Source organism: Lepidochelys kempii, chromosome 5, assembly GCF_965140285.1.
Source record: "Lepidochelys kempii isolate rLepKem1 chromosome 5, rLepKem1.hap1, whole genome shotgun sequence".
Lineage (NCBI taxonomy): Eukaryota > Metazoa > Chordata > Testudines > Cheloniidae > Lepidochelys > Lepidochelys kempii.
The window spans coordinates 27,423,826-27,442,287 of NC_136384.1; the positions used below are offsets into that span (position 1 = coordinate 27,423,826).

At 43.6% G+C, this 18,462-nt stretch overlaps 1 protein-coding gene across 3 annotated transcripts in view; it reads left to right on the forward strand.

Moving 5' to 3' along the window:
• EGFLAM (EGF like, fibronectin type III and laminin G domains) overlaps positions 1 to 18,462 on the forward strand; it is a 131,792-nt gene that overhangs the window by 71,940 nt on the left and 41,390 nt on the right. For all 3 annotated transcript variants that reach the window (XM_073346166.2, XM_073346165.2, XM_073346167.2), the window contains exons 8-12: positions 7,280 to 7,395; positions 7,668 to 8,010; positions 14,271 to 14,371; positions 15,385 to 15,485; positions 16,604 to 16,748. In XM_073346166.2, the coding sequence (XP_073202267.2) occupies positions 7,280 to 7,395; positions 7,668 to 8,010; positions 14,271 to 14,371; positions 15,385 to 15,485; positions 16,604 to 16,748 (806 nt within the window). The remainder of the gene's footprint in view (positions 1 to 7,279; positions 7,396 to 7,667; positions 8,011 to 14,270; positions 14,372 to 15,384; positions 15,486 to 16,603; positions 16,749 to 18,462) is intronic.

Consider the following 18,462-nt stretch of genomic DNA (forward strand, 5'->3'; position numbering starts at 1 on the left):
ACATGCATGCATGCGGTGGGCCAGATCCTGAGCGTTACTCCAAATGCATTTGAACATATGTGTTTCTGCTCTATTGGAGGCTAACATAGAAGGAGCACTCCACTCCCGCATGTATACCATGCATTCACGAAGCACCCTGATCTTCTATCTCATTTTCCTACTGTGTCACAAGCTGCTCTGATTGTTATTTATTTTTTAGAGTTCAGTACTTCCTATACTGTGTAAGGCACTTTCCAAACCCCGAGGAAGACATGGACCCTGCTGAGAGAGTCACACCATCTGCCTACTTACCATGAAGTAAATAAGGCCTTGGACATTTAGGTGTTTCTGGGCCTGCTTTTGACAGATGTTGAACTCTTTACCCCTCCATCCCTCACCCCCCAGCTCCCACAGAATTCAATAGTATCTCTGTGTTAGGCTGTCTGTGAGTTACAGTGCACAATCACCTTAGCAAAGCTGACCCAATGTTCATTGGAATCAATGGAAAGTTTTCATTGACATTTGTCAAGGTTCCTCCCCCACTCTGAACTCTAGGGTACAGATGTGGGGACCTGCATGAAAAACCTCCTAAGCTTATCTTTACCAGCTTAGGTCAAAACTTCCCCAAGGTACAAAATATTCCACCCTTTGTCCTTGGATTGGCCGCTACCACCACCAAACTAATACTGGTTACTGGGGAAGAGCTGTTTGGACACGTCTTTCCCCCCAGAATACTTCCCAAAACCTTGCACCCCACTTCCTGGACAAGGTTTGGTAAAAAGCCTCACCAATTTGCCTAGGTGACTACAGACCCAGACCCTTGGATCTTAAGAACAATGAACAAACCTCCCAACACTTGCACCCCCCTTTCCTGGGAAATGTTGGATAAAAAGCCTCACCAATTTGCATAGGTGACCACAGACCCAAACCCTTGGATCTGAGAACAATGAAAAAGCATTCAGTTTTCTTACAAGAAGACTTTTAATAAAAATAGAAGTAAATAGAAATAAAGAAATCCCCCCTGTAAAATCAGGATGGTAGATACCTTACAGGGTAATTAGATTCAAAACATAGAGAACCCCTCTAGGCAAAACCTTAAGTTACAAAAAAGATACACAGACAGAAATAGTTATTCTATTCAGCACAGTTCTTTTCTCAGCCATTTAAAGAAATCATAATCTAACACGTACCTAGCTAGATTACTTACTAAAAGTTCTAAGACTCCATTCCTGGTCTATCCCTGGCAAAGACAGAATATAGACAGACACACAGACCCTTTGTTTCTCTCCCTCCTCCCAGCTTTTGAAAGTATCTTGTCTCCTCATTGGTCATTTTGGTCAGGTGCCAGCAAGGTTACCTTTAGCTTCTTAACCCTTTACAGGTGAAAGGAGCTTTCCCCTGGCCAGGAGGGATTTCAAAGGGGTTTACCCTTCCCTTTATATTTATGACAACATTAGTGAGCATTGGATCAGACGCTTATATCATCCTAGCAATGTCTGTACTCCAAATACATGAAGTGAGCTGTAGCTCACGAAAGCTTATGCTCAAATAAATTGGTTAGTCTCTAAGGTGCCACAAGTACTCCTTTTCTTTTTTCAAATACAGACTAACATGGCTGTTACTCTGAAACCAAATACATTAGTTACATTTAATGGCAGTGTTTCAGCCAATGCAGGAAACTGTTGGAATTGCTTAATAAGAGAAGATTGTATTCTGAAGAGCTGATAACAGCGTCACCTGAGGTGACAGACCTCCCAGAATCATTGCAAATAGAACATCTGGCCTTGATTACCTGCAGAGAGCTTATTCATTATGCAATAATAAAGTGTGGTTGGTTTTACGTTACAATTATCCACGTGCAGAGAGGGGACAAAGGGAGACGTTAACCATGGATTCTCCTTGAATCCTAACTATATCTTGGTATTGGAAAGAAATGATGTAATATTTTGTTTTAGTTAATTGTATGGTATATTTTTGTGTCTTTGTTCTGATTGTACAGCACCTAGCACAGGGGGATCCTGGTCCATGACTGTGGCTCATAGTTGCTACAGTAATACAATAAATACATAAAAATATTACCTTAATGTCAGATATAAAGATACTTCAGATATTTTTCATTGTATTTATTTTCCCAGTATATTAAAACACACTTTTTAGAGATGGCTCTGGGTGCATATACACTTTTTCAAAACCAACATATTTCAAATATCAAATGTAACAATTACAAAAATAATAAATTCTCCCACAGTATCAAATAAGCAATGTAGCCTCACCTGCCGCTCTTGTGCCCTTGCCCCCATGCTGCAGTCTAGGAAAACAGATGGAATTTTCACTATGGCCTGGAGGTCACCAGTCTTGGGTTTCATCATGCCAGCCGGGGAAGTGCATTCCACTCAGGGCTTTTCACTGCAAATATTTTGCCACCTGCCTTCTAGGGCAAACATTTCAAAAGTGTCCACTAATTCTGGGTGCATCACTTTTTCAGGGACCAGCCATCTCAAGCTGGCTACTTGCAAAACGAGTTACACCAAAAATCAGCTGCCCCTTTTGAAAAAGGGTGGCCCAGATATTTAAACCTGGAGTGTCTAGTCTGAACTCATCTGAGCTCATACACAGGGAAAGAGGCAATCTTTCAGGTAGTTAGGACCCAAGCCGTGACATGAATGTTTCATTTTAAAGGTAATAAATACACTTTCCATTCGTACAGAACCTTTTACCCAAAGATCTCTCAGTGTTTTACAAAGGTGGATTAGTATTATTGACCACATTATGTAGATAGGAAAAGTAAGCCAGTGTTGGGATCCAGGATTTTCTCTAAGTGAATCATTGACAGGAATAGAATTCAGTTTCCTGATCATTAGATAAAGCTGCCTTCCAAATATTTTGATGTTAGAACTATGTGATCCTCTGAATTGAATAAGTTTGCGGCACCTACGTTTAACAAAACTACTTTGAAGCACTTTGCAATCTAGTTCCTACATAATTCTCAATATGCCCATGGCTACTAAATTGGCAATAACTGTTTGTGCTGATTCCTATTTATTTTGAAAAGGTTTCTTTGGTATAACTTAATCCCAGGTTATTTGGAGAGAGGCTGTTTTATGTCAATGACCCCTGCAGGTTTTTCAATTAATTATGGGACAGGATTACAAGGCTGGTAGAGGGTCTTAGATGGGCTTCATCTCCTTGCACACCGGAGCACTGATGTAATGAAATATAGAACATGTTTTTAGTCTCTGTAGTCATTGTTTTGGTATTCACAAAGCACCACTTGGTTTAATCATTCCTGATTTGCCACCCATTATGTGGCGAGCTCTTTGCTAGAGCTATGCCGTGCTCCTAATACATCAGCCAGCACATGATTTCTCTTTAAAATACTCCTCTTAACTTCTTTGTCTTCTGGTTATTTTATATTTGTGTTGCCTCATATGTGGGTATCATGTCATATCATATGATCCATGATGTGAACTGAAAACTCAGTGGGATAGAAGATGGTCTCATCTTGATGTGTGAGAATTCACCCCTGCAAATCTAGACACAGCAAGATAAGGCTATACCTCCCAGTCTTTGTATTTGTGTTTACCACCGCTTTACCTGAGTCATGCACAGATCAACAGGTAGAGTAATAAGTTACTTGTGCCGGCTGTGACTGTCTGGCCTTCTGCTGAGCTTTTCCTTTCCATGTGGACCAAGTACCCACTTAAAGTTTTCCTTACAACGTTTGGTTGTTTTGAAAAACAAGTTTCTGTTCATTGTCAAGTTTGGGTCAAATCCTGCAGTTGTTTCAGGATCCCATGGATCAGCAGGAGATTTTCCTAAGAATTTGGCCCTGTATGAGTAGCATTAGAGGGTTGGGGTAGGGTAATCTTAGCCAAATGAGAGACCGGTAAGTACGGGGGCCCCTAAGATGCCCTTGCCCCCGTAATGCCAAACTTCCACATTCTCTCATTAAGTAAAACAGAAAACCAACCAGAAGAAGGGCCTTGAAGCAACATTTTTTCTTTTTTTTTTTTTTGACAGCCCTAATAAGCCATATCTTCTTTGCTCTTCTTCCCAGGCTTTACATGCTATGTCTGCTCAATACATTAAAAGGCATTGGCAAGGTAAAATACTTCATCTCTTTTGTGCTTCACATTGACGTGGAACATTCTGATCCAAACCCCAAAAAGATACACACTCTGCCCTCAGAATTGGGCATTGTTTCCAAGTCAGTGACCCTGACCCTCTGTTCTCATTGAAACTGGTGTCACTCAGGAATAATTCCATTGTGATCAGTGGAGTTACACTAGTGCAAAACTAGCATGGAGTCAATACCATGCCCAGTGAGTATGTATCTGGAGGCCAAAGAAGGCTCTAACCTTTTCCCTGTGTGTGATAGTAGGAAGGCGTCTGCTTTCTTTCTTTTCATTTTATTCCAAGTCAGCTTCTGCTATCCTTACTCAGCCAAAACTCCCATTAAAATCAGTGGAAATTTGCTTGAGAAAGGAGGGAGTGTCGCAGGATCTGCCCTTTTATGAATATTTCTTATGTAGTCTGCGACCTTTGAATTAGAAAAGGTATAGTACATATGTTAGATATTTTGAATACAGTTTTGATCACATCCCAAGTCATGACTGGCACCATTGTTCCATGTTTCTCTCCGCCACTCTCCCCAGTTTTAGTACCTATCAACAAATGAGAGGAGTATTGACTGAACTGGATTGACCTTGAAACAGCTACAGACACACTAAATAAGTCCCTCTTTTAGAAAGGCAAGCTGTCCCTAGTGAAATTACAGATCTGACATAAAAGCAAATATATTCCAATGGACTGAGATTGCCTAGATCCAGGGTGAGCGGATGAGAATACTGGCTAATCATATGCTCAATTTCATTCAAACCATGCCCAGGTATAATGCAGATTTCACTTACAATGTTGCTGCTGTGAGTATTATTATTTCCTTAGTTTCTGTTGCACACTGATTCTTTTGCCGAAACTCATTATGTCTCATAAAACATATTTTGCCAGTAGTATAGAGTGGGGAAGGAGGACAGCCAGCCAGTGATTGCTCTTTGTATGAGGTAAAAGCAGGGTGCCTACCTAACTATGGTTAAATTCTGCTCACCCTACTAATATGATTAACCCCACTGACTACTCACATGAGTACTGGGAGTAGAAGCTTTCACCAATATTTTTATAGTAGATACTTGTCTACTCCCACAATGAAAGTGGGATTGGGCCCAATATATACTTCTCTCTTTAACTATAGTAATCATCTGTTTCTGAATACATACTGGGAGACAAATTCTACTCTCACTGACACCATTGTCAATACCATTATTTCAGTAATTTACATGGTGCAACGGAAAGGAGAATTTAGCCCTTTAACAAAAACCACATGAGTGTATTCTGAGTGTGTGCATGACTAGTTAACCTTGAACTTTTACCAAACTATTAGGAGCTGAAAGGCATATTATAAACTCAGCAGAGCTACATTTCTAAGATGTAACTCATTTACACTAAATACTTCCAGTTAATATAGGGCTGATGTAACATCTTATTTATAGATAGAAGATGGATTAAAAGCCTTGCACCTTTTCTTCAATTATTTGGTCTGGAAACACAGATGCCTCATTATCTCTGCCAGAATTGCTCCCTAATTATGGTGAGTCCTAATATATCAGCTTCTACCCATAAATAAAACTAGTACCTAGCATATCATGGTCTGCCTTTGGATTGGTAAAGTAGCAGCATGAATATATATCTGGTGAGCATATGTTTGATTTCATAAGTGTCTGCAGCCAGAGTTTCTGGGTTGTTGGTGCAGCGGCAGAAAGAGAGCGCGCCACTTGTGCTAATCATTGTCTGCAAAAAGCTCTGTGCTTGAACTGGCATTTCCCCCTCTGGACTTTAGGCCACTGAGATTCTTTTGCTGTTCCCACACAGCAAGAGGAGAGTTTGTTAGCCAGAACTAGACAAGTACAATCTACGTGATAATGCTGAATGCCTCAGCTCACACTGTGCCTACTGCAGGTCCTTTCAGTTGTGTTATTTTTGATCAATTCTATCACTTTGCTCAGTGGAGGAAGTTAAGGCCTCTGTGCTATAAAGTGGTTGGTTGTTTTTTTCATGTTGGCAGCTATCCCTGGTACTGTGCTCTCCTTCAGCAGGTGTTCTTTAGCTGGACAGGCTTTGTAATGTAAATTACTACCTCTAACTAGAGAGAGTACAGGTAGTCCTAAAACAAGCAAGCACATGCATTCAACCCACACAGAGACTTGGCAAAGCATGGATCAGCAGTGGTAGCTTAAATGGCCAATTAAGGACCTAGCATTATGGGGTGTGCTTACATTGAGAATACATGTAAAAATATCTCGGAACTGGTTGTTTTTGTGAGAAAATTATTTTGTGAAAAAAGCAAATTTATGAAAACACTACTGGTACATTAGTTACTAAATCCCTAGTACTTTAAACCACTGTCAAAAATAATAAGACTTGTTTGTAATGCCTAATGTCTATCCTGTTAAACTTTGTTGGCCAGGATAACCTATTGTCATTGTTTGTCTAGTATTAGTGGTGGGCTTGCGGCTATAGAGTACATGCAAATAAAAAGAGTCTCTGCCCTGAGATTGCACCATCTGAAATAATGGTCCTTAACCTGTAGTCTGTATCACACTTCTGGTGGTGCACAGAGGAACCATGTGGTTCCTCACATGGTGCTGGCTCACTTCATTTTCAGCTGCTAAATTGCACTTTAAAAAGCTAAAAATACATTAAAGGTGACATTTTCCAAAGTGGCCAAGTATAACCATTGAAGTCAATGGGAGCAGACTAAGGCCAAAGCTGAGTGCTATTGAAAATCTCACCCTGAATATCTTCCTGCTTTTACTTTTCCAGGTAAGCAGTTGTTGTACTTAACACAGGAATAATATTCAATCACCAGAAGAGGAGGTAGCGGACCATGCACTTGCAAATGGGGGAGAATTTGTTCAATGAGACAATATAGCTATTAAAAATGGAGTCACACTGAAACTCTGGTCTAAAAAAATGATGTACAGAGCACAGAGTGCAGTAGAAAATCCAGAGGAGAGTGTCACTTGGATTGCTTTATATTTAATTTCTGATGTATTAGCTCTACAGTATGCTTTCCATCTTGACACTGGCACATTTGCTGATTCTTTAAAATGAATGCCAACACCGTCCTGGTTCTCATTGTTCTGAACAGATGAGTTAAGACCTGAACTTCTGTGCAGGAATTGATGGCTCTGGGTTGAAAAGAGAGAAAATATGTGAACTGAATATGCCAGCTTTGTCTTTACAGGTTCTGAGGAGTTAGGAAGTGGAAGCTATGGGCATCGGTATATCACAGGCACCATAGTCGGTGACGATGATGGATTTGATATTGATGATTCAGACTATGACATTTATATTGAAGAGGTAAATTCAAAGGTTCCAGTTTGGCATTTCTATTTGTATTTATTTTCTAGTCGTATTTTAGATAAAGGGACTTGATCCTGTTGGCATATTTAACCTTTAACCTTATGTGCACAGGTAAAATAAAAGTGGCTTGTTTGTGTCTTTCTCTTCCTTTAGGATGAATTTGTTTCTTCAAATATATTTCTTAGGGGATGTACCTTTAATTTCCATGGAACATGTTTAATTTTAGCATGTGACTGTACTAAACTTAAGTTTCTTTTATCTTGCTTTAGCTCAAGCCACTTCCTGCTATCAAAGGAGGCAACAGGAAGTTTTTGGTTGAAACCAAGGTTGCTCCAGGGGCTAGCACAAGGCTCCTTTCCAGGCTAATTACAACAACCTCAGATCCTATTGCTTCCCCTGCAACAACTATGCACCCTCTCCCTACAACCACTGCTAGCACCACTACAGCTAAGGCAACCAGAAGGAATGGCATGGCCTCAGCAGTACGGCTGTTTGATCTGTCCTGTGATGAAACCATCTGCTCTGCCGACAGCTTTTGTGTCAATGATTATGATCGAGGCGGTTCTCGGTGTCATTGTAACCTGGGCAAAGGAGGAGAGACTTGCACAGAAGGTAGGTTTTGTGCTGTGGGTTAGGGCAATTATTCTCCAAGCACAACACAATTCTGTCCTTAGCAACTTGATGGATGGATGGGGTTCTTTTCCTAATTGGCTCCCACATTTTGCCTCTGATGGTAACCAGTTTGGCAACTGCTGATACTTGCTCACCACTCCCAATAAGGCCGACAAACTTTTCCTGGTGGCCAGTCAGGATCAGGTCATCTGGGCTTCCTCCAGCTTCTGCAGGATGGCATGATGTTGGGGTCTGGCAGCTCTGATCTTGGGCTGTGTCCTGGAGTTAGGTTCCAAAGAACTTCCTTTTGGACCCCAGTTTATGTAGTTGAACTTGAGTGCTGCTTAGCTCTACCTTAACCAGTCATTGTAAACTAAAATACTACAAAACAGTGTTTTTCACCAATCCTAGCCCATTATGAAACAATTCTTTAACCAATCAGACCCCACCATCGTAGTTGAATTAAATCTTGCAAAATTAGTAAGAACCAGACAGAGACCATACAGATAATAAAGGAGGGACCATAAAGGCAAAACAATAAAGAAGTATTGATTTCACGATCACAACTGTTGATAAGTGATTCCTTGCCAGACAGAATGCTATCAAAGTTTTCTTTAAACATTTTAAGATCTGTTTCTTTATCTGGTGATGGTGGGTACTATTAGGACCAAAATGCCTTCTTCACAGCCCAGTATTTCATTGTTTTAATGTAATTTAGATTAAATGTGAGGATGTGACTTTCCGCTCTTTAGCTCATAGCGGCTGCTGTCCTAATGTGGCCACAGAAAAAGGGCTCAGATCTTACACCATGTCTCATTTTCTCCTTCTGGAAAACAATGATTGTCACAACCACGTCCAGTCCTGCTCTTTAAGCTGACACCAGTCTGTGTGATAATATCCAGCTGCTGAATCCCAAGCACTACTAAGCTCCCTGGGTCTGGATAGTGAGAATCACTGTTCCTAGTTCTGGGTTTCTCAGATGTACTCCATAGCAAGGGCATCAGAGCTTTCACAAAACCCCCTGAGGCCCCGCCACCCGAGGCCCTGACCCCAGCCAAGCTGGAAGCCAGAGCAGGGCTGGGGAGCCCACCCCAAACCCAGGGCAGGGTGGAGGGCCGAAAGCAGTCCCCTGCCTGTGTTCCCACTCTCTGTGTCCCCTGCCCAGGGCAGGTGGAGGGACCCAGGCTCCCCACAGCTGCCCACATGGCTCTTCCTGACACAGCTCCAGCCAGGGGGAGGTGGAGGCCTGAGAGCTGCAGCCCGGCCATGATAAGAGTCGCATGGGCAGTTGTGGGGAGCCATGGTGGACCCTCCACCTGCCCACGGTGAAGGGGGCCTGAGAAACCCCCGGCCCATGTCTCTGCCCTCTGGGCCTCCCCATCCAGGGCAGGTGGATGGTCTGCGGCTCCCCTGCCTGCATGGCTCTTACCATGGACAGGCTGTGGCTCCGAGAAAGCCCCCCCACTTCAGCTGGAGCCAGGTCGGGGAGAGCCACATGGGCAGCTGTGAGGAGCCAGCATGGAGTCGCGGACCTACCTCCTGCCCTGGACTGAGAGATCCAGGGGGTAGGGACACATGCGAGAGACCCAGGGGGCAGGGACATGGGCTGGGGGCTGCTCTCACCCCCCCCACACACACACCATGGGCAGGTGGAGGGTCTTCATGGCTCCCTGGCTGGGTTCCACACTGGCCTGGTCGGGGGTTGGGGCCTTGTGGGGAAGAGGAGAGGAAGGGGGCAGGCTCTGCCCCAGCAAAAAGTGGATGGGCCAGGCCTGTCCACTTTCAAAAAGTGGGAGGGCCGTGCCTCTCCTCCCCCTCCCAGTTCCAGCACCACAACTCTCTAGTGCAGACCCCATGCTGATACTCTTCTTGGACAATGGATCCCTGCAGTCTGGTCACCTAGACCCTGGCACCAATGCCACAACTCTCCTGAGCCCTTGCTTACTTAGACACTTTTCCCCTCAGTGACCACCTGGCTGTGGGAGCTCTGGTTTCAGAGGAACAACATAGCAGTAAAGCAAGGACATCCAGGATTAGCAAAGGAATTTTTTACACACAATTTAAAAAACACGAGAGAGACAGATCTACGGAAAACAGTAAACCCCTGGATGCAGTCCCTTCAGAGTGTGCTCACCTCCTTTTGTAAGTCTCTTTAAGGGGGCAAAATCCTTCCTGTCTCTACTTTATCCAGCTGGGCTTCCGTTCCTGAAAATGAAATGGCTTCCTTGGCTTAGAAAGCGGCTATCTAAACTCCTGAGGGGGACCAAGGCATCCATGTGCCAACTGGACATGAAGTCCAGGGAGGTGTGCTGCCTGCTTGGAGCCTGCATCTTAGACATTATGGAAAGGTGTGGCTCATCTGTCCCTTTAACCACTACCTCATGCTGCTTATCCACATAACTAGTGATACTGCCAGGTGTGGCTCTGAGCAGATCAGCAGTGACTGTGGCATGTAGGGACAAAATCAGAAAGGCTAAGCCACCAAATGAGTTACACCTAGCAAGGGACATAGAAGGTAATAGGAAGAGGTTCTTTAAATACATTAGGAACAAGAGCAAGATGAAGGAAAGTATAATTTCTCTACTTAGTGGGGAAGGTGAGCTAATAATAGATGACATCAAAAAAGCTCAGTTCTTTAATGCCTATTTTGCTTCAGTCTTCACTAGAAAGGTTAATGGTGATCAGATACTTAACCCAGTTAATATTAATGAAAAAGGGGAAGGAAGACAAGTCAAAACAAGGAAAGAACAGGTTAAAGAATATTTCGACACTCTGGATTTATTCAGGTCCGTAGGGCCTGATTAAATTCATCCTAGAGTGCTTAAGGAGCTAGCTGAAGCAATCTCAGAATCATTAGCAACTATCTTTGAGAATTCATTTGAGGTCCCAGAGGACTTGAGAATGGCAAACATAATACCTATCCTTAAAAGAGGGAACAAAGAGGATCTGGGAAACTACAGACCAGTCAGCCTAACTTCTGGAACAAATTCTTAAACAATCAGTTTGTAAGCACTTAGAGGATAATAGGGGTTATAAGAAATAGCCAGCATGGATTTGTCTTACAAAAGGACGTGAGCACACACTGAAGGGACTGCATCCAGGGGTTTACATCATACCAAACCAACCTAATTTCCTTCTTTGGCAGAGTTACTGGCCTAGTGCCTAAGCAGGAAGCAATAGACATGATATATCTTGATTTTAGTAAGGATTTTTACACAGTTGAACATAGCATTTGGCATTCTCATAAGCAAACCAGAGAAATGTGGTCTAAATGAATTACTAAAATGAGTACTAAGATGAATTACTAAGGTGAGTGCACAACTGGTTGAAAGACTGTACTCAAAGAGTAGCTATCAACAGTTCATTATCACACTGGGAGGGCATATCTAATGGGGACCACAGAGATGACTCCTGGGTCTAGTAATATTCAGTATTTTCATTAAGACTTGCATAGGCACCAACTTCTTCTGGCGCCGGTGGCTGCTCGACCCCCCTCTATCCCCGCCCTGCCCCGACTCCAACCCCTTCCCCAAAATCCCTGCCCGAACTCTGCCCCCTCCCTGCCCCTATTCGACTCCTTCCCCAAATCTCCACTCCAGTCCCACCTCTTCCCCGCCTCCTCCCCTGAGAGTGCCATGTTCCCGCTCCTACCCCCTCCCTCCCAGAGCTTGCTACACCTGTTTGGTGCCGGCAAGTGCTGGGAGGGAGGAAGGAGCAGAGACCTGGCACGCTCAGAGCAGGCGGTGGAGGAGGAGATGAGGTGCGGGGGTGGGGTAGCCGTATCTATCCCAGGATATCAGAGAGACAAGCTGGGTGAGGTAATATCTTTTATTGGACAAACTTCTGTTGGTGAGAGAGACAAGCTTTCAGGCTTACACAGAACTCTTTTTCAGGTCTGGGAAATGTACTCAGAATGTCACAGTGAGATACAGATTGTTTAGCATAAGCAATTAACAAATATTTCAAGAGACCATTCGAAGTGAAGTGGCCCAATAACACTCCTCCAGTCATAGAGGGGAAGGAAAAACCACCATATCACCTGTGAGTGAACACTGTTCACAAAGTGATCATTCTATATCTGACTTATCAGCATGGTCGGGAGGTGGGGTATCTTGTGGTGAGCAGAGGAGTGAGGAGGGACCAGGCGGGCGGGTGGGGGATCAGGTGGTGAGCATGGGGGGTCTTGCAATGGGCTGGGAGGGCGAAGAGGGACTCGGTGAGTGACGGTGCCAAGCGGGGAGGGGGCAGGGCCTGGGGCGGAATGGAGGAGGGGCCTTGGAGGAGTGCGGGCAGGGCTGCAGGTAGAAGAGGCGGGACAGGGGGCTAGCCTCCCCCATGGGAAGCTTCACCCACTTCCCATGCCTATCAGATATCATCCTCAAAGGACACCTGCACAACACTTTCAAAAGACGAACCGGGGAGCTTAAATTCATAACTTTGCTAGACACTAAAAATCCTGGATTGAATAGAGACAGTGGATTTATGGCATATAACAACAATCTATAACATGCTAATCATCCCCCCACCACTGCCTTTCCCCTACACACACTTTCCCCTCTCTGATTGGAGCGGTGCTAATGGAATGGTCCCTTGAAATAAGTGTTAACTATGTATGCTAAACAATCTGTTAAACCTCCTATTTAGCTGTAACTCTCCTGAGTACATTTCCCAGACCTGAAGTAGAACTCTGTATAAGCTCGAAAGCTTGTCTTTCTCACCAAAAGAAGTTGGTCCAATAAAAGATATTACCTCACCCAGCTTTGTCTCTCTAAAGAAGAGGTCCCAGACTGTGAGGCACGCCCCCTGCGCAGAGGAACATTCGGGGCGGGAGGTGGGTTGGACCGAGACCAGCCCCCTGGCAGGCAGGGAGGGAGTGCCACCCAGCCCCATGCGGCACCCGGCTCCGCCCATGGCCCCAGCTCCTGGCTCCGTGCCTGGCCCCTCCTCCAGCTCCAACCCCCAACCATGGCCCTGCCTCAGCTCCACACCCAGCCTCAGTCCCTCGTTGTGTCTTCATTCCCTGCCCCAGCTCTGCTCCCAGCCCTTCCCCCAGCTGCAGCTCCAGCCTTGGCCTCCTTACCTCTGAGTCCCTGTCCCGTCCCCCCCAACCTGGGAGCCATGACCCCACTCCCAGCCCCGGCTCCAGAGGTGTGGGGGGCTCAGACAGGGGTAAGGGGGGTGTGACCCTGAAAAGTTTGGGGACCACTGCGCTAAAGCTCTGTTAGCATCAGTCTAAGATTTATTTTGTTTCTTTGTATTACAGCTGTAAAAGTAACTGTACTTGTGTACAAATGGAAAGGCAAAATCACCCCGAAAACAAGTAATAGAGAAAGGTTAGACCCTTCATCCTTCCTACTTCATTAGGTTTATATCTGATTCAGAGATAATAGTCACATCCTGAGCTGTGGCTGAGGAGTCCTTGATGCTCCTCAGGACCAGAACATGCAAAGGTGTCTTTAAGCCATCTTTGTGCTCTTCCCAATCATGGGGCTGTCCTGTGCTGGGCTGACCTTCTGACATAAGCGAGAGAAGCATGAGGGCTGATACGCCAGCTGTCAACAGCCCTGAGGGACCATTATAGCAGCCAATGATTGCTAGGGCATAGGCTACCCCGGCCATACACTCTAAGCTGGCCACAGAGAGGAGGTGGTAATGTGGAAGCTGTTATACCCACTCTAAGCCACCTAAGGATTCTCTGGTGGCTAAGTACATCAGCTTTAGAGCAGCTTTGCACTACAGAGCTGACCTAATGCAGCCTGGAATCTGACTCAATGTGTCTTTCCCACATATGTTCTCTTCCCTGAGGAAAAAAATGCCTTGCTGTCTCTGTGTTAAACATTTTCTTAAATCAAGATGAATCACCAAGGACCCAATTCTGCTTTCAGTTACATCAGTGAAAACCTAGTGATGCCACTGATGAAACTGTTGAGCAGAATTTTCCCATGAGTGTGCTGTTTCTGTGCAAGTTCAGCAGATCCTTTGGAACAAGGGAATTAGCTCTGAAAGGTAGGAGGAGGAGAAAGCTGTAGGTTAACTGATTGTTGACTGGTTTCAGAGTAACAGCCGTGTTAGTCTGTATTCGCAAAAAGAAAGGTGCCACAAGTACTCCTTTTCTGATTGTTGACTGTTGCTGACTAATAGTTGTCTCTGGAGGAACTCTGTCTTGTTTTTTTGCCTGATGTTATCTAGTGCTAAATGTGTGTATCCATTTTATATTTGAACACATTGCTAAACAATATGCTCTTATCTTTGCCTTTCAGATATTATTATCCAGTATCCTCAGTTATATGGATACTCATACATCACCTTTGAACCGCTGAAAAATTCCTATCAGACATTCCAAATTACCCTTGAATTCAGGGTAAGTTTAAACAGTCCAAAACTCACAAAGCATTTTTAAATGTTATTCACTTCCATTAGTGTAAGGAAGGAACAATAGGAGAGTGAGTAGCTTCAAAAGCCTAGGCTGCAAGCTAGATATTGCAGTGAGTTAATCCGTAGCCTTCACCTTTGGAAATCTGGGTTTGCATCGCACAAGAGAAAATAAATGTGATAGTCTCCACCGAGATTTGTCCATACTCCTGGTATTTGTCCACACTCCTTTTTCTTAGGGAAGGTCCTGGAAATGGCAGTGTTGAGGGATTGCAGGTTAGCACTCACTTACTGTGACAGAGCTATACGAGTGAACTTTAGACTGCATTATGTTTAGAATTTTTGTAAATGTCTGTCTGTTCAGCAGTGGCACACCTATAAACTAATTAAGTACCTCTGAACTTCCTGTTTCATAGATAAGTAGATGTCCCTCATGCTTTACAGCATACACTGATCATCTTCAGAGATGAGGAAGTTATTTTTTCCTTCTTCCACCAGGCGTAATATCACTATGATTATTTTCTCCCTCTGAAACACTAGATACTGGACTAGTTAGATCAATGGGCTTATCTGATCTGAAAGTGTAATTTCTTTGTTCACTTGCATTTGTGCTATTTATTACAGACACAGCTGATAGCCTGTGATTAAGGTTGCCCAACACTTTCCATGAATAAATCAGAGTTTGTATACCTGCTCCTTTGCAATAGGACAAAGTCAGTATACATAGAACAGGTGGCCTAAAATCGGAACCAATTTCCAATAAAACCCTAATAGTGGATGCCCATCAAATATAGGATTTGGAATTGAACCACTTCTAATTTTGACTCTGCAAGAAAAAATTCCATCCAACAATGGTGTTTCAAAACCAATATCACTACCCCTTGTTTTTCCCCCTCTCTGAGAAAACAGTTCCTGGTTCCTGCACTCTTACTTCCATTAGTGCATTTACTTTATAGCCAGGAGGTGGAGACTGACTTTTGCATGTTGATACTGTGATCACAGGCTGAAGCAGAGGATGGTTTGCTGCTGTACTGTGGAGAGAATGAGCATGGTCGTGGTGATTTTATGTCACTGGCGATAATCCGACGCAACATCCAGTTCAGGTAATGGATCTACTGCCCTTCCACGCATGAGCTCCTAACCCACTCCAGTCCTTGTGTGCAGTGAAAAGGGGCCTTTAAATGTTCTGCAACCAGAGGATTCCCCCAGCTCAGGCACTGGGGAAGTCAGCCACATCTGGGGAAGGCTGCCCCCTGAGGATTCCTTCACAAAGTGAACATTATTATTTCTTAGCAAGGTCAGAAATGCCTGCAGTCCACTACCACTATGCTAGCGCTGTAGCTAGGTGTATACAGTTAGTTACTTTGCTTCATAAATAAGGGAACCCCAAGAAAGTTTTCAGAACAAAGGAGATGCACCTAACCCAGGTGTCTAGTAGTAGTACAATGCATTACTCTGCAGGAATCAAGTTTGGGGCTGGAACTTGGTCCCACATCACCGATCTGGTCGGAGCTTGAGGAGCTTTAATGGAAATGGAGAAAAAGAGTCTCACATTGCTCTAGTGACTGTATCTTAAAGGATATCTGGAGAGACTTCCATCTGGCACTTATTAACCGGAATGGTGATTGCTATAAAGATGGGGGGACAACAAAAGGGAATGATGTGTCCTAACCCTATTTCTGGTCTATCTCAACCTGACCCATATAGTGGAGACAAAGCAAAGAAAATAGCATGCTTTGTGCATGTTCAGCTTTGCTGCTATTGAGGTCTCCTTGTCAGTCAGTACCAAACATTCTGAGTTTCATATAGAATCCCAATATTATTGCTTTAGCTGCAGCTCTCACCAAGGATTTAGGAAAATTCCCAAGAGAAATTACTGTGATAGCAGCAACTCAAATTCTAATACGCTGCATCTTGAAACCATTTCAGAAAGTTGGCAGACTTTGCCATATACTTCGTATTGCCAGAGGATGTAAAGTATCCTACATGGAAGAAGGAAACAGATTAAAGAAAGTTTAAAATTTGAAAAGATATTTTATCTGCTCTAAAATAGACCAGATATAGATCAGTTGTCTGAGTGTTTTTATATCGCTCTTTAATGTAAAAGGAGAAACAGAGAGGCTCTGAGAAGAGAAGGCACCCTTTTTAGTCAAAAAACAAGATTAGGTTGGTTGTTTAATGAAAAATTGTCACTTTCGTGCTCCTTGTCTGTCTCTTGCAGGTTCAATTGTGGGACTGGAGTTGCAGTCATTATGAGTGAAAGCAAAATCAAAGTGGGCAACTGGCACAGTGTCACTGTGTTCAGAGATGGGCTGAATGGCTGGCTCCGGCTGGATAACGACACACCAGTCACAGGTAAATCTCAGGTAAGTAATCATGTTCCTAATGTTCAGCCTTGGTTCTCTGCAAACTGACGGCATTTCTTCCTAACAGGGAGTGTGTTGCACTAGATCAGATTAAATGTGTGTGTCTTTATTAGGGATGGGACAGTTGCATGAACGAGAATCAATTTGAATATTTAAAAAGGCTTGGTTTCCCCACTGCACTTTCCCATTGTCCAGCAATCCTCCAGCCACCATCCCTAGCCCCAGATGTGTTCTCCTTTCCAATATCTAGCAGAGCATACTGTTGTTCTCCCCAATTCCTTGCCTCGCCTCCCATATCTGCTCCCCACTGCTGCCTAGTCCAGATTAAAAAAATACCTCTCTCTCTCTCTCACGCATGCACACATCACACCACACCCCCCAGGCTTGTCTATCCTTAAAAGTTAGGTTGACATAGCCACAGTGCTCAGTTGTGTGAAAAATTCCCACTCTGAGCACCATAGTTAAGCCAATTAACCACCAGTGTTGATGCAATGAGGTTGATGGAAGAATTCTTCCATCAACCTAGCTACTGCTGCTTGGAGAAGTGGATTGCCTACAGTGACAGAATAACTCCTTCCGCCACTATCGGAAGAGTCTGTGCTATAGCACTGCCATGACACAGCTGCCTCACCATAACTATGTAGCGCCCGTAGTGCAGACAGGGCCCCAGAGACATAGACAGATGCGCATGTATAACGGCACAAGGGCTTCAAAGACAAAAGAGCTCAATAATATTTTCATTAAATAAAAATTAAAAATAGAGATGGTGGAAAACTGTAGAAACACTGGTTCACTGTAAAAGGAAACTGCTAAAATATCTAAGAATGAACTGAAAAGAAAAAGAAAGAAAAATAAAAGTAATAATAGGCTCTGAACAGTTGTTATGCAGTTAGAGACACAGTGCCAGAATCTGCCCTGAGTGAGGCCTCTTTTAACTCCAATGATTTCATGTGGCACAGCCAAGATAAATATTATAAATGAAGATACCTTGACTTGATCCTCTGTTACCTGAGGAGAGAACAGAAGAAAAATAATTAGTGGACAATTGCCAATAACTCAGCTCCTGTTACTTCTACTACCCCCAGGGCAACCACTACTAGCCTCCTCCGCCACCCCTGAAAATGAAGTGGTTTTGATTTGGCTCTAGAGGTTATATCACTAAATTTGGCTTTAGACATTTATTTACAAACTCTAAAGATAGTATTTAAAATAAAACACCCAAAGGCACTGGCTAAACTTAAAAGTTGTGCACTTTATCTATGCTGGCATGGTTAAAGCAGTGAACCCTCTGCCTAAATGTAGCACATTTATACTGGTTCTACAAGTGCTTATGCCAGTATAATTTATTCTGATAGGGGAACCAAAATAAGATGTACTGGTGTAAAGCACCTTATCCTGGCATAACTGCATCTGCAGTAGGGCTCTTACTGACAAAACTATGACATCCAAAAAAAAATCACACGCCTTTCCGACATAGATATGCCAGTAAAACTTTAAGTTGAGTCCTGGCCTAAAGAAATCAAAAAATGTAGAATAAATTTAGCCCTGGCATAAATGGGTATAATTCCACTGAAATGTGTCCTGTTAACATAGGGCTTAATTTATTATTATTTATTTATTTAATGCTCACACTTTGCTCAGTGCTGTCCAAGACACAAATATTAAGTTACTTTGGACCCCACAGAGCCTACAAATGAAAACACAAACATAGGAC